This window comes from Odontesthes bonariensis, chromosome 12 (assembly GCF_027942865.1).
Source record: "Odontesthes bonariensis isolate fOdoBon6 chromosome 12, fOdoBon6.hap1, whole genome shotgun sequence".
NCBI classification, from domain to species: Eukaryota; Metazoa; Chordata; class Actinopteri; order Atheriniformes; family Atherinopsidae; genus Odontesthes; species Odontesthes bonariensis.
This window is the reverse complement of record NC_134517.1, coordinates 9,082,171-9,101,015: the sequence shown is the minus strand read 5'-3', so window position 1 is coordinate 9,101,015 and position 18,845 is coordinate 9,082,171. Positions and strand designations below refer to the sequence as shown.

The window sequence follows — 18,845 nt, the reverse complement described above, 5'->3', positions numbered from 1 at the left end:
CCAAACAAAAGCAAACTGAACTTGAGAAAACAAGTACAAAGACTTTCAGTTTTTCATTCAATTTAGCTGTTTAGCTTTGTAATTGTTCGGCTAATTGTTACTGTCGGGGCTTTAAAGACAGGGGTTGATATTTCATAAAGAAGGTGAAATTTACATGAATTAGATTCTAGAATTATGCGTGCATTTTAGGTGAAAAGGTTTTTACCACCAACACTCACATGATTTGTTATTCAAGCTCCACTGGCTGGCTGCATAGAAATGCTGCTTCACCTTGCCAGTCAACTTGCCAGCTCTGTGACCTGAAGGTAAAGATGTGAATAAAGAATGTACATCTTTCCGCTTGACTGCAAACGTTCAGTACTCGTAGACACGCTGCCTCACTGCCGGGGCTGCTTTTAAACACCTGCAGCTTTCGACACGGCTTCAAAAGAAAAAAAAAATGAAAACAAAACAAGGCATTTAAAAGAAGCTTAAGGGAACCTTTCCCATCTGTACACTGCATTGTGGTTTTGGTCACAATCTAAAGAGATGTATGAAAGCTGTTTGGAATAATATGACTCGACAGCAACAAAATCCAAGCAGAGTTGTGCATGGTGCATCTCACACATGTTAGCAAGGTTCAACAGTCAAAGAAAGTAAACTTTACTGACTTTGACCTTTAAGTAAGAGTCAGATCCAAGACTGAGAGGGGGGAAAAAATAAAAATAAAAAACAGGTTAAACCTCACTCTCAGAGTTTGTTCCTATTCAATCCAGCATGTCACAAGGGATCATAAGAAATAACAAAAGTTTCAGCAACACAAGGGGCAATGCAAGGTGGCAGCAGTGCGGGTGTCTGTGCATGTGTGTGTGTGTTGGGGAGATTAAAGATGTGACATGGGGAAATGATGCCAAGTTCCACCTCTTTCTTTTCTTTTCCCAAGTTGTTCTCATGGGCCCTGGTAAGTTTAAAAATAGAGCTTGTCTAATAGAGAAAAGGGCCGAGGGGGGAAGGAGAAGAAGAGCGAAAGCGTGCACAATCTGAAGGAGTCCTCTGTGGTAGGAGAATGCAATTTGAGATTGGCCAGATTGCTTTTTTTTTTTTGCCTCCCTCCTTCTCCCCGTCGGCCACTCATGAGGCGTGATATGCACTGGTGGGGTCCCTAAGCCGCTATAAGCCTGACGCCAGTGCCCACTCTGCCGCCAAGGCGTCGTCGCACTCACAGCGCGAGAAAAATCAGCACGATGAAATAAAAGAGGGACTCAGAAAAGATCAGCAGGGATTTGAGAGAGATAGATGAGAGCCAGGCGAGGGAATGAGGAAGGGTGGAGAACAGCGGTTTGAGGGAATGGATGAGGGAGATAGCTTCATTGGGATTATGGCGGGATATGACAGAATGTAAATGCACTTGAGTTGACCCAGTGCTGACATCTCATGGTCACACTTGCATTGTGAGAAGTGCACTGGCACAGGTTTCTACTTCACCCGTTTGGTTGGTGTCATATATTTAATTTGTCTCTTTCTTTTGCTTTTAGGAGGAGAAGGTTCAGCTGAGACTGGGCAGAAGGAAACGTCCACCTGTGACATTTGCCAGTTTGGGGCAGAGTGCGACGTGGATGCGGAGGACGTTTGGTTAGTTTGCACACATACGAAATGCTTCAAGCCACCTTTTTCTGCCCAAACCTTGTGATGCCATTCTTGTTATTTTATCTCCTTTCAGCATTTTCAATCGAAAAAAATGTGTTTAAATGTTAGTCTGAGTATAAAGAATATTAAACAGAGCTCTTCTTTATCCTAACACAGCCACTGCTGAACACCCGCTGAGGTTTTAGTGCATGGCTGACCATTTCATTTAACCTCAATTACTAGAGCAGGGCCGGGAGAGAAAGGAGATTTTCGCTTATTCTGGAAATCCAATTACTATCCTTACAGGACTTGGCAATGTCAGACCAAAAATGACTTTGACTCACACAGGAAAAACTAGTTCAGTCATGAAATAATGTTTGTCATAGATTTAACCATTTATTGCAAATGAGATGTTTTTGGCTTGCTCGTGTGCCTTAGTGAGCGGATGAATAAAAAAAAAAAAGAACATCCTCGGGGGTACATAAAAAGGATGTGTGAAAAACCCAATTAAATGGAGACTCAACTGGTGAACCGTTCCAGTACCAGAATCAGTGTTTTGTGCAGAGACTTAGATTAACCAGCTCTGCTGACTTGCTTTGGAACACACTATAACTGGTATCAGCAAAAGAAAGCAAATCCCAGATGTTTTGCTAGAAATTAGAAGTGCCCTGAGAGTATGACTCCATCAAACTGCTTGATGTAATGGAAAGATAATGTACCCTGGTGTACAATATCTGTAATGCCGAGGAATGGCTGCATGATGCATTTTGAGCTCTGTTGCAAATACTAAACAGCAGAAGTCCACTCCTGGTGAAGCTACCCACTTTCGCAAATGCACCCTTAATATGCTACTAAAACATAGAAATTGATTTATTGATAATTCCTTAATCCCCTAAGGGAGAATTCATAAAATCACTGTAGAACAAAGCACAGCCAACGGTTCGTACGCACAGAACCGAAAACGTTAAAGAAGATGACGCCTCGAGCATATTTAGCACAACCTATAATAAAAACAATCGCAAAGCATTGAAAGGAGACGACGGACTAGAGAGACAAACGAAGTCAAAAAATGTATCTCGTTCAAGAATAAAAAAATGTTCGCTTAAATACTTTAACAGACGTGAGTGTTTCAGTGTCCCTTCTTGTAAAACAGAAACCACAAGTACTCTTTAATCTTTAAAAGTCAAGGTGTGGATAAGAATGCTTCTGGTGAATAATCAGGCAGGTAATTGCAACCCAACAGACGGTAATTTTCATCAAACAGCAGTCAACAATCGGCGTTGTATAAGATTGTTTTGATTAAAATGACAGGTTACTCCAATCAAGCTGCAGCTGGTTTTAATCAAACAGACTGTCAGCTAATCACACCATGATTGGAGAGAGGTGACTGTAATCAAAGACCAGGTGACTGTAAAGTGTGTGTTTATACTGCATTATTCGGATTTTCACACAAACAGGTCCAGACTGATCTCTAAATTATTTTAGACTATGTTTTTCAAGGAATAGTGCAACATTTTGTAAGGACACTGTCTTTTATAGAATTGTTGCCATTACTCTTATTGTAGTCATTAAACATCTTTTGTTAACTCCCAGAAGGCAGATTTAACCAGGAGACCAGGGTGTTTATTCCTTCTCCTTTCCTGCTCATTTGATTGTAAAGCATGTAAAGCTACTCATGCATTTGGCACATGTATTGTTTCTTTAAATTGAGCTTTTATTGGGCTTGCTCTCTCCTTTGGTGCATTGGGCATGTAAAACGCCTGTACAATTAAAAGGCCCAACACATGGCATCATTTCTTTCCTACAAAACACCAGCCATCCATTTTCTATACCCGCTTAATCCAATTTAGGGTCGCAGTGGGGCTGGATTGGGCGAGAAGCAGGGTACACCTGCATATCCTGAATATCCTGAAATGCCTCATCACATATTCAGGCTTTTCTTTCTTCACTTGTTTTATATATCAATAAAATACATTGGCGGTCCCACAATGTTTTTAAATCATCTGACCAATCAGAGCAAACATTTAGTTTAAAGCCTCATTGACACACTGCAGCAATAAGCAATATGGGAAAAAAATGTTTTTGGAACATTTAGGCCTTCACATGAAGGTGTGACAGTGTGATGAACCACGATGAGGACGTGAAACATTTGGTATCCATACAGATCGTATTGAAAATTATGTTCTGCCATCTTTCATTTTTAAAGCAACAAATTATCTTTTGATTTGTGAGTGAAGTACTATGCTAGTCTTATTGTAATATGTTTGAAGTTTTGGTCGGGGTTTTTAAAGCCGACACATGGGCGCGCTTCAGATTTTATGAAGCATTAATTATTTTGGGAATGCAGCTGTTAGATGGTAAGATGTTAAACACCAATACTCTGATTAAAGTCTGCAACTTTAAGGAACATAGCCTGCAATCAGCAGAGAACTGAGGAGATGCTATCAACTTTGCCCTCCAACTTAGAAAACCACTGAGTGGTGTACTTAAGTAGAAGAAGCCATCTCCAAAAATGAATTTTGGAGGCCATAAAACAGCTCATAGGTCTCTATATCTAGGTGAATTCAGATCGCATCACTTTGTTTTTGTGAAAAGGTGTATTATTCAGGGGAAGAAAAACTAGATCTTTTCACTGGATCCAAAGGGAGATCAGACTCAAATTGTCTGTGTAGCTTGACTAACAGATATAACTACAGAGATCCAACCAGCTGTACCTGAAGAAATCGTGCATAATTGATCAGAAAGGTGCCAGAATCCAACTTCACAGTTTCACCTCACAGTGCAAACACTATTTCCTTCCTTTGGTCAACGCATTGGAATACATCAAAGAAGTTACAAAACTTGAAAAGGAGAATGTATTGTGACTTGCTACCTTGATTCTCAGTTGTCTTACATTATAGCGTGTTACAGTGGTTGTGGCAAGCATTTGTTTTTCCCCACTCAGCCCAACTGTTATGGCTTATGCTATTATTTGGCAGATATAGCATGAAGTCTGAACTTGGCAGCAACCAGGAGTGACCCATCAGTGCATATTGTTGTGCTAATTTTCCTTTTACAGTTTTTTTTCTCTCTGTGGAAAAGCAATATGGCCACCACATTTAGAATCTCACTTAATTGGGTTTGATTGGCTCAGTAACTTTGAATTGAGAAAGCCGTTTAGTTATTAGTGAATCAATAAGCAAGAAACTTGAGAAATTATCTTGAGATGTTGAGAGGCATCTTAACATATTTCTTTACTTTTCAAATGGAAGACACATCTCGTGACATTTTTTGTTGCTGCTGAAGATAACACTTCTCTGTTTCGCCTGGCTGAAAAACAAACACTCTGCATGCTCTTTGCGTGGATGTATAAATCTTAACATTACACTATCCAGTCGCTGGTCATGAGAAAATTGCTATTTAACTCATTTTTTTCCTATTAATTCCACTTGTCATTTTTTGTGAATAATCTGAAAATGAATATTTTTCATTCTTTAAATAGATTCAGACAAGGAAAATGTGGAGTTGTGGTCAAGATACTGTAGCTGGGTGAACCCCTCTTAGCAGAATGCTGCATTTGTCTCTGCATCAGCCTGCAGCAAAGAGCTCCAGTACCCACACTCCACCCTTATATATAAAACTCTTTATACTCTGTAGGCAGGCAAAACAGACCAATTTGCTCCAGAGGGATCAATAGAGTGTCACAAAAAACCCATTTAGAACCATTTGTGGTGTAAACCTGTAATTACCCCCAAAAAGCCATGCTTTCAAAGCCATCAATAGCACCCATCGGTGTTGATAGAATTTAAGGAAAGAAGAAGCAGATAGCGAGCCAGTCTAGAAGAGGGGGCTGCAGGGACACTTACCGTGTGAATGCATGGGTGAGACCTTCTGAGAAAAGAGGGAGGGGTTTTTCAAAGGCATCACTTGTGTTCATACTGAGGCCCTTTCTGTGGGGAGCATAAAGGAATTTTAATGGAAATCAGCAGACAAAGAGCAAGCCAAAGGCCAACAAGAAGGTTTGGAGAAGACCTTTACTGTGTTTGAGCTGGCTCCATGCAGGCACAGATACAGTATGTTCACTTACATCCACACCCTCACCTGGCTACCAATGGCCACCACCACCTTGCCCTCTGCACAGGAACTAAACACAGAGAATTCGTTGTAGTTTGGCTTTTTGTTTGCATTGCTTGTGTTTTGTTTAATTTTGCTTTCTTCAGTATTGATTTAATTTCCTTTTATATCATTGTGTGTCTCTTTGAAGTAGGAAGTTGTGGTTATTTTGCATAATGTGTGGTGGGAGACTGTTTTTCTTTGATTTTTTTGCATTCTTTTAATGTGGTTTTCAGACTTTGGGGGGGTGGCCTATAGATTGCTATTTTTAACCTTTTCTTTAGTTTTTTTTTCTGCCAAATTATTATTTTGCATCTGTTTGGTAAGGTTTTTAATCTTTTTGAATCCATAGAGTGTTGTTTTTAACTTTTTGTGATCATTTTGATGACTGTTGTTGTTTTGTATCTCTTTCTGGAAACTTGGAGTCTTATGCTGCATGTACACCAAGAGTGACCTCCGCTACCTGGTAGCGGAGGTCGCTGAGAAGCTTCGCTTGAGAATTTGCTTTGGTAGCTTTGGTAGCTTTGGTAGCTTGTGACGTCACATTTAGAATGTTCAATTTTTAAAGAACCCGCGGAAAAAAAACATGAGGAAAGAGAGGGCAGGGACACGAATAAACGTGTTGTTATTTACAATTTGTTATACAAGATATACATCACGTTACAAATAATGTAAAACTACATTAGGTACACCTGAGAAGAGCAGGAATAGCAGAGGCAGCTGTGAAAAAGAAACTAAATTCGAAATAAAATCCGAAATAAATCCGAAATAAAACTTAATTGCAGTGAGAAAGGTATGCGTGGGGTTACTACACTATTGTATTGAAGCACTCGACATGGCAATTGCAACAGTCTCAGGATTAAATGACCATTGTTTGGATAGGAACTAAAGTTTACACGTCTGTTTCCGCGAACCCCGCAGATTGTCGGACCCCTACAATCTGTGGATTGTCATTGGTTTTCGCCGAAACGCGTCATAGCTCATTACCATAACGTTAGCTTGAGTTTAATCGCTGGAATCCGCTCTGGTAGCGCAGTTCTCTTCGCCACTGGAGAATCCGCTCTGGTAGCCCAGGTAGCTCACCCTCCATAGAGAAATAAAGATTTCCGGCACTCAGGTAGCGTAGGTCGCTCTTGGTGTACACGCAGCATTATATTATTAGGAAGTATTTGTTGTTGGATTGGTGCCTTTGTGGTTGTTTTGCATCTTTGTAGTCATTAAACATTTCTTGGGAGACACTGAACCAGAAATGCTAACAGTCACGTTGAACAGAGTCTGGTCTATAAAGAAATTTCAACACATTTGGGCTCAACTAAACCTAAATGTCCCGCCAGAGATAACTGGTACAACAACAGTAATTATGATCTTTCTTTTTAAACTTGGGCTTTACTTTTCAGTATGCTCATATGATCATTGTTTGACACTTCTTCTGCATAAAAATATGTCAATTGTGTGACATTTCATTAATAAGAAGAGCAGTTAGTATGAATGGAGGCTTGGGAAATATAAAACATCATTAAAAACAAAGAGGGCCGCTGTCACTAGTTTTTGCTACTTGTGCAAATGAGTAAGTTTATACATGCTTGCTGTTTATATCATGATAGCTGCACATAAAGCTCTTGAACTTTTAACTTAGTAAAAAGCACATTTCAGCTTTGACAGTGTCCCTTAATAGCAGGTAATTGACCAGCTCAAGGTGAAATATTGTACGTTGAATATTCTCTGATATTCATTTTCTTGTATGTGTCAGAGATGATATCAGCAGTATAAAGTGGATTTGTTGGCAAATCTTGACAAGATATAGAAATATGTATGACCCATTCTGATTAAAAAACTGAATGCTTGGTTCCCATGGTAACACACAGCCGACATGTCATTTTACTGTAACTGCAAACCTTCTTTGGTGTGTAAAGAAGTTTGGATTTTTATTTAACATTGTTAAATATAGGCTCTTCCTTCAGCTGGAAATCTGCAATTTGAGTTGTTGATTCACCACATAGTTGTGGTCAAAAGGACAAACTTTAGGATTAAAGTCCATGTTTGACCAAATATTTTATAGATTACGTAGTTACTGAAAGGATGCCTCAGGCACAACACTTTACTGTGGTTAAATCTGCCAATTAGAATACCGAGATTGGATCAACATCTAAATGTGGTACTCTGACCAACTGACAGCTGAATCATTGAATTTCTGTCAGTACGGCTACCTTATATTTGTAAAACATCAATTATGCGCTTTAAATGTTGTTACAGTGTTAAACATCAACTGCCGATATCTTGCCTGATGACATTTAAATGTTGTTTTAGTCTAAGTATGCTGTCTGGGATATCACACAGACAAGAATCAGGGAAAGTCTGTAGTTTTTTTCCCCGAGTATGTAATCTGAAACATTAACTGCTCTGGAACAGTTTATATCTTAAGTTACCTGGGTGATCTGACTGGTTAAAATTTAAAGGGATAGTTCACCTCTTTTGACATGAAGTTGTATGACATCCCATTTTAGCAATATCATTTGTTGACTTACCCCCTGCTGCGTCCTGTAAGCCGAGTTCCATACTAGTTTTGGCGTTGATGAAGGTAGTGCGGCTAGTTGGCTGGGGCCACAAAAATAAAGCGTTTTGCTTCTCAAAACAATATACATTCAAAAGAGTAATACATTTGCTTCACAAAATCGTTCATCCAGAAAAAGTCAGACCTCACAATCGCTTGGCGCTATTTTCTCTCCCTTCGTATCACTACGGGCTGTGTAGACTGTGCAGACCGAAGTGTAGACCGAGCAGTCCCCTGCTTCTGAGCAGTAAACATCGTAACAGCCGCAGCTATCGGCGGGTGGCAGCACGCAGTGATATGTGATATCTTAACTGGTTGAATCCGTGAAAGTGTGGATATAAGACCTGCCGAGTGAGGTTAGCAGAAATTAGCAGGAAGTTGACGCAAAACTTAAATAATGACCATAGGCCGCTGATACTCTAAATCATAAATCCTTAGTAAATGCTGGCAGAGTAGAAAGGGTTCAGTGGAGGTCGGGGGATGGTGGATACCTGGTATATGTCACGGTTTGGTGGTGGAGGCAATGAAGATGGACCCAAATGCAGACACGGAGCAGGCGGGAGGTAACGGAAACTAAACTCAGTTTAACAAAAAAATAAATAAATAAATAATCACAGCAAAGCTTGAACACCATAAACTAGTGATGTTACCTCCAACACCGAATTCAATTCAATTCATTTTTATTTATATAGCGCCAAATACAACAAATGTCATCTCAAGGCACTTAGATAATAAAGTCCAATTCAAGCCAATTGGAATTCCATTAATCATAATCATAATTATTCATAAAATAATCCAATTCGTTCATATAGAGCCAATTCAAAAACAATTCCCTAGCTAAGGAAACCAACAGATTGCACTGAAACTTTGTTTTCGGTCCAATCTCCCGTCCTGAGCGTGCCTGAGGCGACTGTGGAGAGAAACGACTCCCTTTTAACAGGAAGAAACCTCTGGCAGAACCAGAACCAGGAAGGGTGGCCATCCGCCTCCACCAGCTGGGGTTTGAGAAGACAGAAAGGGGGGGGGGGGCACTGTAACACCATTCAAAGGATATCTTTTGGAACAGGGAAACACAAGTTAATGACCACAATAATGCCACATATACATAATGTCATTTGAGAAATTGAACAGGGGAAAAAGAGAGTAAAGTGAGGAAAGGTGTGACATTTGAGCTCCCCCAGCAGTCTAGGCCTAGACCGAAGCTTCGAAGCACGCTTCAAACTCGACAGGGTAGTTATGGTGAAGCAGTGGGCCGGAGCTTGCTTCATGTGACATCACTGATGACGTTTGAGTCAGCTGACTGCTTCGAGCTGATGGGCGGAGCTTTGAACATTTGCCGCGATTCAGTCTATTCAAGATGGCTGAAGCCCCGGTTCATGTCCCCGTTCTACACGTATTATACGTTACGAACGGCTCTCGTTTTTTGATATTCGGATTTTTGGATTATTCAGTCATGGAGCAACCATTGAGGAAGCGTTCCCAAATGTTAGTAATATTTCGAGCTAAACAGTTCACTGTGAAAGAGTATTTTCCAAAGCTGGAGAAATTGTCTAAAAAAAGAAGAAACCGTTTGAGCCCTTCTACTGTGCAAAAACTACTTTTCTTGGATAAAAACACCTGAAGTAACACAAAGACCCTTTTTATTACACCAAGCACACTCCCAAAGAAAACATGAATGACAAACAAGACACAGGAGCAGGAAAAAGAAGTGACGAGGATTTGAAAAAGAGTGGAGAAAACCCGGAGTTTAAATACTGTGGGGAGAGTAATTAGTGAATGACAGCAGCTGAGCATAAGTGAACACAGCTGAAGGGAGTGGAGCTGATGACCAGGCAGGAGGGAACTGAGGAAAGAGGTCAGGGAAATGGCAAAACCAAACAGAAAAACCCAAATACATAAGTGGTGACAGCTGAAGAACTGGCTGATGGGTTGGATTGGATGGAGTGACGGTTGACTCAAGGTGACCCAGGCAAGAAGAGCAGGTTTTAGGTTGAGGCCACCTGGCAGGCTAACTCATTTACTGTAAGACTGGTGGAAGGTTAGGAATTAGAGCAAGGCATACGAACAGGCCACAGATAGCACAACAATCTGGTCTTGTAATGGCTGGTGCTGGGGTCTTAGAGGGGGAGCAGTTATGCCTTGAGCATGAGGTTGGATTGTTGATGAGGAGAGTGTGCAGAGAGAGAGCAAAATGAGAAGACAAAAACATAAAGACACAGAATACATCACACTTAATGAAAAGTACAAAATAACAAAATTTCAAACACCGAGTTGGAGTCACAGAGGGAGGGAGGGTTACAAAGAGCAGGAGTACAGCTCGTTTAAGCCCAGCGCCGTCACAGCGCAGCAGTGCTTCGCATACATTAATTTATTTCTGGCAGCTCACTACAATAAAACTTTGCTCTCCACAAATTGAATTTCTATATTTGGAGGTGCTCACCCTGCTCTCGCAGTCTTTCCCTGATACACTACCAAAACAGACACACTGCGTGACTTCCTCTCTCAGAGCTCTTAGCCCGCAGTCACATCACAGTATCCACACTTGAGAATTGTGGCTACACTTTCTCTGCTTAAAGACGCGAACGCTTAAAGATCGATCTATTTTTCTTTTTAATTTGTTTTCATTCCTTTGAAAAGCACCAACCATAGACTGTAAAGCCAAGAGACATCACAGCTTTGTAAAGGAAAACTTTAGATTTCTAGGAGGTGCTTGAATGGCCACAAAGGCTATGAAACAAGAGTTTTTTCAACAGTAATTCATTAGCAATTATTGAAATACAAACTTTAGAAAAGTGGTCGTGGTCCTCTGGATGACTGGTGCAGTGAGCAAAGAGGCATCACGTACAAAAACCCAATCTTCACAAAAACACATTGCACTTTTTGCATTTCTGGAAACCAGAGATAGCAGAAATATGCATGTGCACAGGTATTTAAAGCAATACTATGTAACTTCTCAAAAAGGCCATTATGGAGCTCCCCCTACAGGCTTGGAGGTAATGTACGGTTACGACACTGTCGTAAATACAACACCCTTTCGAAAATAGTTTTCCTCAGTTATAACAAACTAGCGAGTCACTTTCCGAACACAGTGAAACATCAAGCAAGTACAACACAGCACAAAGCATGGCAGCAAATAAGCTACTTACTAATCCAGCAGAAAGGTGGCTAGCTCTGAATCGAACTTGTATCCAAATGTTTCTTTCAGCTCTCGCCAACGAGTAAAAGCTGTTCCGAGAGCAACTCTAGTCTCTTGCTTTGTCGGCCTCTCTCTTTCTCTTCCTTGCTTCTTCAGTCAACGTCTTCTTCTGTTTCTTCGGTGCCTCTGCCATGATGATCGTACTGACAATGTTGCGCTAGCTTAGCCTTATACCTGGGAGCGTGAGAGGGGTCTATTTGTTTTTGGGGTAGGTGTGCCAGAAAGCAAGTTGAAGTACTTCCGCTCAGCTCCCGGGCCGGTCCAGCAAAGTTACAAAGCGCAGTTATTCCAATTCAGACCCCCGAAGGGCATAGGAGACAGGCCAATCGTAATAAAACTCATTCTAGCCGCACAATTTTTTTCAAACTGTTATTTTAAGGTAGAAATGTTACATAGTATTGCTTTAATTTTTTTAAAGTGCATGCTGATGGGGCTTACCTGCCTTCTATCATGGTGACTGGGCCGATATTTATTGCCACCCCTTGCATTATTCCTTGACCTTTTCATGTCCTAACCCAGTGCTTCTAAAAGTGTGGAGCGCGTCCCACAGGTGGGGAACGGAGACATGGCAAGTGGGGCGCGACAAACGGGAGGAAATTTTAAATTTTATGCCTGTCTTAAATGCTTTTCTTTATTGACAATAAAAAGAATTCACTAAACAAAACACCTTGCCAACGTTCCCAAAAAAAAAAAATTAATTTTTTTTTTTTTTAAACCGAAGTAATAATGCTTTGCCAGGCTCAGACATTAAAAGACAGCATTGATAACATTGAATTGCGACACCTACTGGTTGTTAATGTAAATAGGTAATAATGTAAATAAAAAAGTGTTACAGCTCTTAAACAGCTTTGTTATTGCTCTAACAGCCCCTGTCCCATTCCAAGTACAGCCCCCCCCCCCCCGGTCCCAGCCGACGACTCACCACCTTGACTAAGCAATTTCCTGCGGGAAACAATGGAGAGCATTGGGAGACCGGGAGAAAAAAAACGTAACTTGGAACTAAAGTGCAAAAACAATGATTGACGTTGGGTTGTTAATTGCAGCGGGACAACAAGGTAGCAGGTAGCGTAACTGTGAGCAACATGGATACATTTGTGACTCGGACCACAAAAGAGCTAGCACCATCACAAACACACAAGACAGAGGGGCCAAGTCAACCAAAAACCGAACCAAAAGGAAAATATGATCAAAGCTATCTTGGTCTAGGATTCACGGTTGCAGTGGTCGGTGCAGAGGAGAGACCGATGTGTGCTCTGTGTCTGAAGCCGTTAGCAGCAGACAGCATGAGGCCGAACAAATTAAGGAGACACCTGGAGATAACACACCCCTGGAGATAACACACCCCTGTCACGTTAACAAGCCACTGGATTTCTTTAAAAGAAAATTGACAGCAGGAGCAACGCATGGTAAAGGCTGCGTCGGTTAACAGTCAAGCACTTGTTCAAAGTGGGGAATGATCAAAAAAGTTTGAGAACCACTGTCCTAACCTTAACCAATACTGGATTGGAGCCTTTTTTTGACTGACATCCCTGTTCACAGTTGGAACTGAGCCAAACAAGCCTGCAATTGTCATGTCGGGTCATTCTGACTGTTCCATCAAAGCATGGTTCATTTCTGACGGTATCTCATTTTCTAATCTCAACCAAGATGCTTTGATTCATATGTGAAACCAAATCAAATATGAAAGAAGAGTGAAAAATGCCAGTGACACACCTTAAGGCAGGTCGAAACTGTGATAACAAATGTGAAAGAAGAGAAGAGTAGTTTCCTGCTGGAGTCAAACGCTTGTCCGTCAAATGGCACCACGTGTGTAACAACTGCCTCAACAAGAGTCTGAACAAGTGCCCGGCAGCTGGTTTCCTGAAGCATAAAATGGCAGCATATTTTACTGGTGACTGAACTTAGAAATCATCCATTGTGCCACAGTCATTCAAGGCTCCAAGTCCAGACGCAGCCTTCATCAGTCTCAATAACAGTCCAAATATCATATAATGTTGCATTTGCTTAGTACTTCCAGTAAGTCCAGAAAATAACTTGGGCAGCTGTAATAGACCCAAAAAAGAAATGTACCTTGTGATACATTTAGCGTTTTCCCTGATCATAGATGTCAAAAAAGAATCCTGAGACATAAAAGGGCCCTCAAGACCTGTATTAAGATCATTACATTGGACTTTTTATTTACAAAAGAGATTACATAATTGTTATTACAAAGCATAGATTAGTGCCATATATTAAAGTATTTGTTTGTGCATCGCAAATTATATCATCACAATATTTAACAATGATATTGAAAATATTTCAAAAGCGATATTTCCTAACACCATGCACACTTAGGCTGTGTTCAAAACCACATACTACATACTTTTGCATATGGCATACTTCCATACTGCATACTCATCGATCAGACAGTATGCAGAGCGTTTACCCACAATGCATTTTGCTCCTGCCCGAGCCGAAATCTGCCGGCCTGAAGCTGATTTCACTTAAGCTCTAAAACTCTGTAAACTTTAGCAACATTTGAAACATTTTCAGGCGAGAAAGTAGTTGTTTAGATCCCCAACGTGTTACAATATTTAGAATTTTCTTCCGACAAATTCGGCGCTACTAAAGCTAGCCGTAGTGAGCAACGCACTTCCAGTTATTTTCACAAAATAAAATACCCGTTGCCTTTTATCATAGGGAAAGCCATTATGATACAGTTGGTGCTTTTGTTTTGAAAACAGGAAGTGAACCTACCCTCGTTATAGCTAGCTTGAAACTGCCGTTTTGACAGGAAATAACGATCGGCATTACGTTGCATCTTGGGTAGTTTGAGTATGAGCAGTAACCTCATGATGCATACCCAACATTTCTGCGAATCTAGTATGCATCCGGGAACTTCTCGCTTACTCAAACTCGCATACTAACTCAAAAAGTTAGTGGGAGTAGTGGGAGTAGTAGGTGAAGTATGGGGTTTCGAACACAGCCTTAGTGTTTTCCCTGATGTTCACCACTGTCTGAATGATGAGTGTATATGTGTGTGTATGTAGCTTGTTCTACTTTGCAGATACCTTTACTCTGACATTTGTCTTCAATCTCTTGTTTGATCGAGCTCCTTGTTGAAGTTTATGAGACTTCACGTTGTTCACCACTGCCCAGGACAGCGCATGCTGCAATCCATCAATGATCTCTGGACTATTAACATTTAGTATCACAAAGAACTGCAATGTTATTTTGGTGTTTGTGGGGGTTTTTTTATTGGATATTTTCTGTTTCTGCTTCTCCTTTTTTCTTCCTACTTCAACATTACTCTTTTGTTCTGTCTGTCACAGCGGTTCTCTGCTTCTCTCTCTCTTTCTCTCTCTCTCTCTCTCTCTTTCTCTCTCTGTTTGTCTGTTTTCCTCTCACTCAGTTTTTCAAAGGATTACAGTGAAATTTGAGGCTAAGGATTATGAAAATCAATGCTGTGTTCAGTTGCAACGAGGTTTGCTGCTGGGGATTTGTACACAACAGGAGGCAGTTAGTGGATATGTTGGCCTTAGCTGCTCTGTGAGTGTGTGTCTATGTGTGTGGAAGTGTTGAAATGTCTGTAAAAGCGGCCTTTTCAGTTGGGAGCCTGCAGACAGCCTGGAGATGGGGAGGCTTTGATTGGAGGGAAATCGCAGGGAACTAATCAATACGACACATCCTGTTAAGAAAGTATACTCGCACACACAAGGCACACACTTTGGTGCAATTAGACGCATTCACACACACCGATAGCTTTCATTTAACACTTCTCCACCCCTCTGTACGTCTCAGCAGAATGTGTGAAGGAACGATTTGGCTTGTGCGAGCGAAGAACCGGCTAAAACAAGGATTATCAAAAAGCGATTTGTGTCACATACATGTATGTGTTTGTGCGCGGCTCTCTGCGGGTAGCACCAGGATGTGTTGACGCACTGCAGTCGGGTGGTATTGTGCCTATTGTGGAGAAAGTGAGACGCCTCATTAAAGATGTATGGAGCCCAGGCATCAGCCACCAACCAAACAGCGGCCTCTCGGGATGCAAAGCGTCTCTGTGATGGGGATTGGTGGTGGTAGCGTGCACGAATACATGTGTGTGATGTTAAGCCTGTATGATATCCTTTGTTTTTTTTTTTAATCAGTGTATGTGAGGAAATCTAATTTTGCTTCAGAAGATTCTGCTTTGATTTTAGTCCTTGCTGCTTCTTTCATGTTAAAACTACTCTCATTTAGATACTTTTTATGATAATGCAGATACTTTAATCGTATGCCTAATCTTTTCTTAAGGGGTCTTTTTGCTAAATGAAAGGGTGTTGCATAATCTTTAAAGTTTAACCCAAATGACAATTTTTTCTCACTTGCCCCAAGTGGTATTGCTATGCAGATCATTTTAGCTTCAACAGATGGGGGTTTTGAGAATCTTGCATGTGGAGTATCTTTATCTATCCTTTACACTATAGCATAAATAACACCCACAGTATTCCGTAAATATGACACAAAATTTTTAAATTTTCTTTATAATTAACTCATTTTTACTCTTGATAAGATCCATGTAAAACTCACTGTCAGTTAAGTTATTACTCTAAACACAGTGTTATATTTACTTCCTTTAGGTGTTATTATCCAACACCCATGGTTGATTTCAATAGACTACTTTATATTTAACTGTACTTTTGAATATCATATCCATGTCTTTTCAATTTGATGAAAACAAAAATGTCGAGCAACTCATATTGCTATCTGTATTTAATCCATGAGGATGTCCTTTAGAATGTTGCACTTTACTTTCTTTTTTTTTTCCCTCATTCCACTATTGTCCTCCTGTTATAACAGGTATGTAATGGTATAATTCTGTTTTGATAATACTTACTGTTTATACTATGCCATTTTCTGTACCACGACTTGTTTGCAATAAAAAGATTGAAAAAAAAAAAAAAAAAAAAAAAAATGTCAACCATCAAAGCTCTCTCTCTTACCACATGCTGAAAAAGCATTTTCAGTTTCACGACAAAGAGTAAAAAATAAACTGTTCCTGTAAGACATGACACATTTGCAACGGTACATTTTTCAACCATTTCTCGTAACGTTAAAAATATATCAAAAGCTAAACCTAATCCTTTCAGAATTCACACACTGATAATTCCTGCCATTCCCTCGTCATTTGTTTTCTTGATCAACCAATTAAAGCCAAAACCATCACCAAATGTGCAACTGATTGAATTGCAAAGGGAAAATGCATGTGGTTTCGTGTGTGTTGACTTTAACAGAGGGTCAAATACAAGTTTTTGTCAGTGATGACACATGGCTTTTCTATTTTCATGTGACTAATTGCTGCGTTGCATTGCTGTAACATTGCTTAAAAAACAGAAGTCAACTCAAATGCTGGAAAAATTGACAAAACTGACATTTACAATTTGCCCAATATCATTCATTCCAACATATGTTCAAATTAGATTTTTTTGAAAGGTTAAGACTGAGCAGTTTTTTAGGATTTTGTTTTGATGTTACCTGTAAGATTCTGCAGCTACCTTCTGAGACACTAGTGAGAACTAATGCAGGCATGTTTTATATGTGGATGGATATGGCTAGATATATCCATCCATCCATCCATCCATTATCTTCCGCTGGTCCGGGGATCGGGTCGCGGGGGCAGCAGCTTGAGCAAAGAGACCCAGACGTCCCTGTCCCCGGCCACTTCCTCCAGCTCTTCTGGGGGGACCCCGAGGCGTTCCCAGGCCAGCCGAGAAACATAGTCTCTCCAACGTGTCCTGGGTCTTCCCCGGGGCCTCTTCCCGAGATACTTGAACTCCTCCACTTGGGGAAGGATCTCATTCCCGACCCGGAGAGAGCGTTCCACCTTTTTCCGGCCGAAGACCATGGTCTCAGATTTGGAGGTGCTGATTCTCATCCCAGCCGCTTCACACTCGGCTGCGAACCGCTCCAGTGAGAGCTGAAGGTCACGGCCCGACGACGCCAACAGAACCGCATCGTCCGCAAAAAGCAGAGACCCGATTCTGAGGTCGCCAAACCGGACCCCCTCAACGCCCTGGCTGCACCTAGAAATTCTGTCCATAAAAATTATGAACAGAATCGGTGACAAAGGGCAGCCCTGACGGAGTCCAACCCTCACAGGAAAGATATATATAGATATTGAATTCATCATGTTGCCACATGATAGAAAATTGTCCTGATGTTGAATGCAAAAACCTCTTCAACCAAGGTTATTTATAACCTTGTCTGTATGCTGCAACTGCAAAGTAATTTCCCAGCTGGGGTGAATAAAGTACTTCTATTCTATTCTATTCTATTCTAAAATGTAATCTCTTTTGAAAATATAACTGACACGTAACTGTTATAAAATGGAGGATTATCTCAGGCAAATAACCAATAAATTTCTACCTACTGAAAGGTCAATAAATGAATTCAGTTTGCACATGGAGTCACAAATATTCAAGTTGGGCTCTAAACATTGAACTTAACACCGATAGCAACATTCCTTGTTTTCTCTTGCTCCATCTCATCTTGCTTCCTGGAAGTGAATATCAAAGCTGTGTGATAAGTTCCAGGATGATTTGATCATCAGAGATACAGCGTGAATGTTCTGGTGTTGAATCGGCAACAATTTAGCCTCGTTTCCACTGTCAGTACGGTTCGGGTCACTTTGTATCGGTACGGGTCGGGTCGTTTTGGGGTCAGCTTTACGTTCCCACTGCACAAAGGGGACCCTCAGGGGTGGGCGGAGTGCGTGCCGAAGCGCACGTCGATCAGCTTAATACGACACTGGCTCACGGTGAAACCAGTCTGCCATTTTTGCGGCAATCAGCTGGAAAACTTTTTGGTTTGGCACAGCGCCATCGAGCTCCTGCTGCACAGCCTCCTCACAAACAACGGAGAGCAGAGCCTGGAACCGGTCCTGTGTGCTCGATACCCCAAGCAGAAGGGTTACAAAAATGGTAACAGGTTCCATGGGACCGGTACGCTTTCGTGGTAGTGGAAACACTGAAATAAGCGAACCGTTCTGAACCGACCCGTACCGGACTGCATAGTGGAAACCAGGCTTTTGAAGCACTGGGTTGGTGAACAATGTTGTCCCCTGGGTACAGCAGGATGAAGCTGACCTCTATGCCTACCATGTGAGGTGGAATGGAGAACTTTATGAATGTTTATGGCAAAAATCCCATGAAAATGTCACTCCAGATGAAAGTCTTACATTGAAGTCTATACGCTTACAATTACTGTAGAGAGACAGTAGTGTCGACTAAATCAAATCAAATTTATTTATATAGCACATTTCTTGTACAAACAATTCAAAGTGCCTTACATAAAATAAAAGCATTGCAGCAGGAAGTGGAAGAAGCATTAAAATACATAAAAGAATATAAAGAGAAACAAATAAAATTATTTAAATGAATTTAA

At 40.9% G+C, this 18,845-nt stretch overlaps 1 protein-coding gene across 1 annotated transcript in view; it reads left to right on the top strand.

The window, feature by feature from the left end:
* Nucleotides 1-18,845, top strand: part of tmeff2a (transmembrane protein with EGF-like and two follistatin-like domains 2a) — a 155,878-nt gene that overhangs the window by 111,773 nt on the left and 25,260 nt on the right. The window contains exon 5 of the mRNA XM_075479065.1: nt 1,515-1,611. Within this exon, the coding sequence (XP_075335180.1) occupies nt 1,515-1,611 (97 nt within the window). The remainder of the gene's footprint in view (nt 1-1,514; nt 1,612-18,845) is intronic.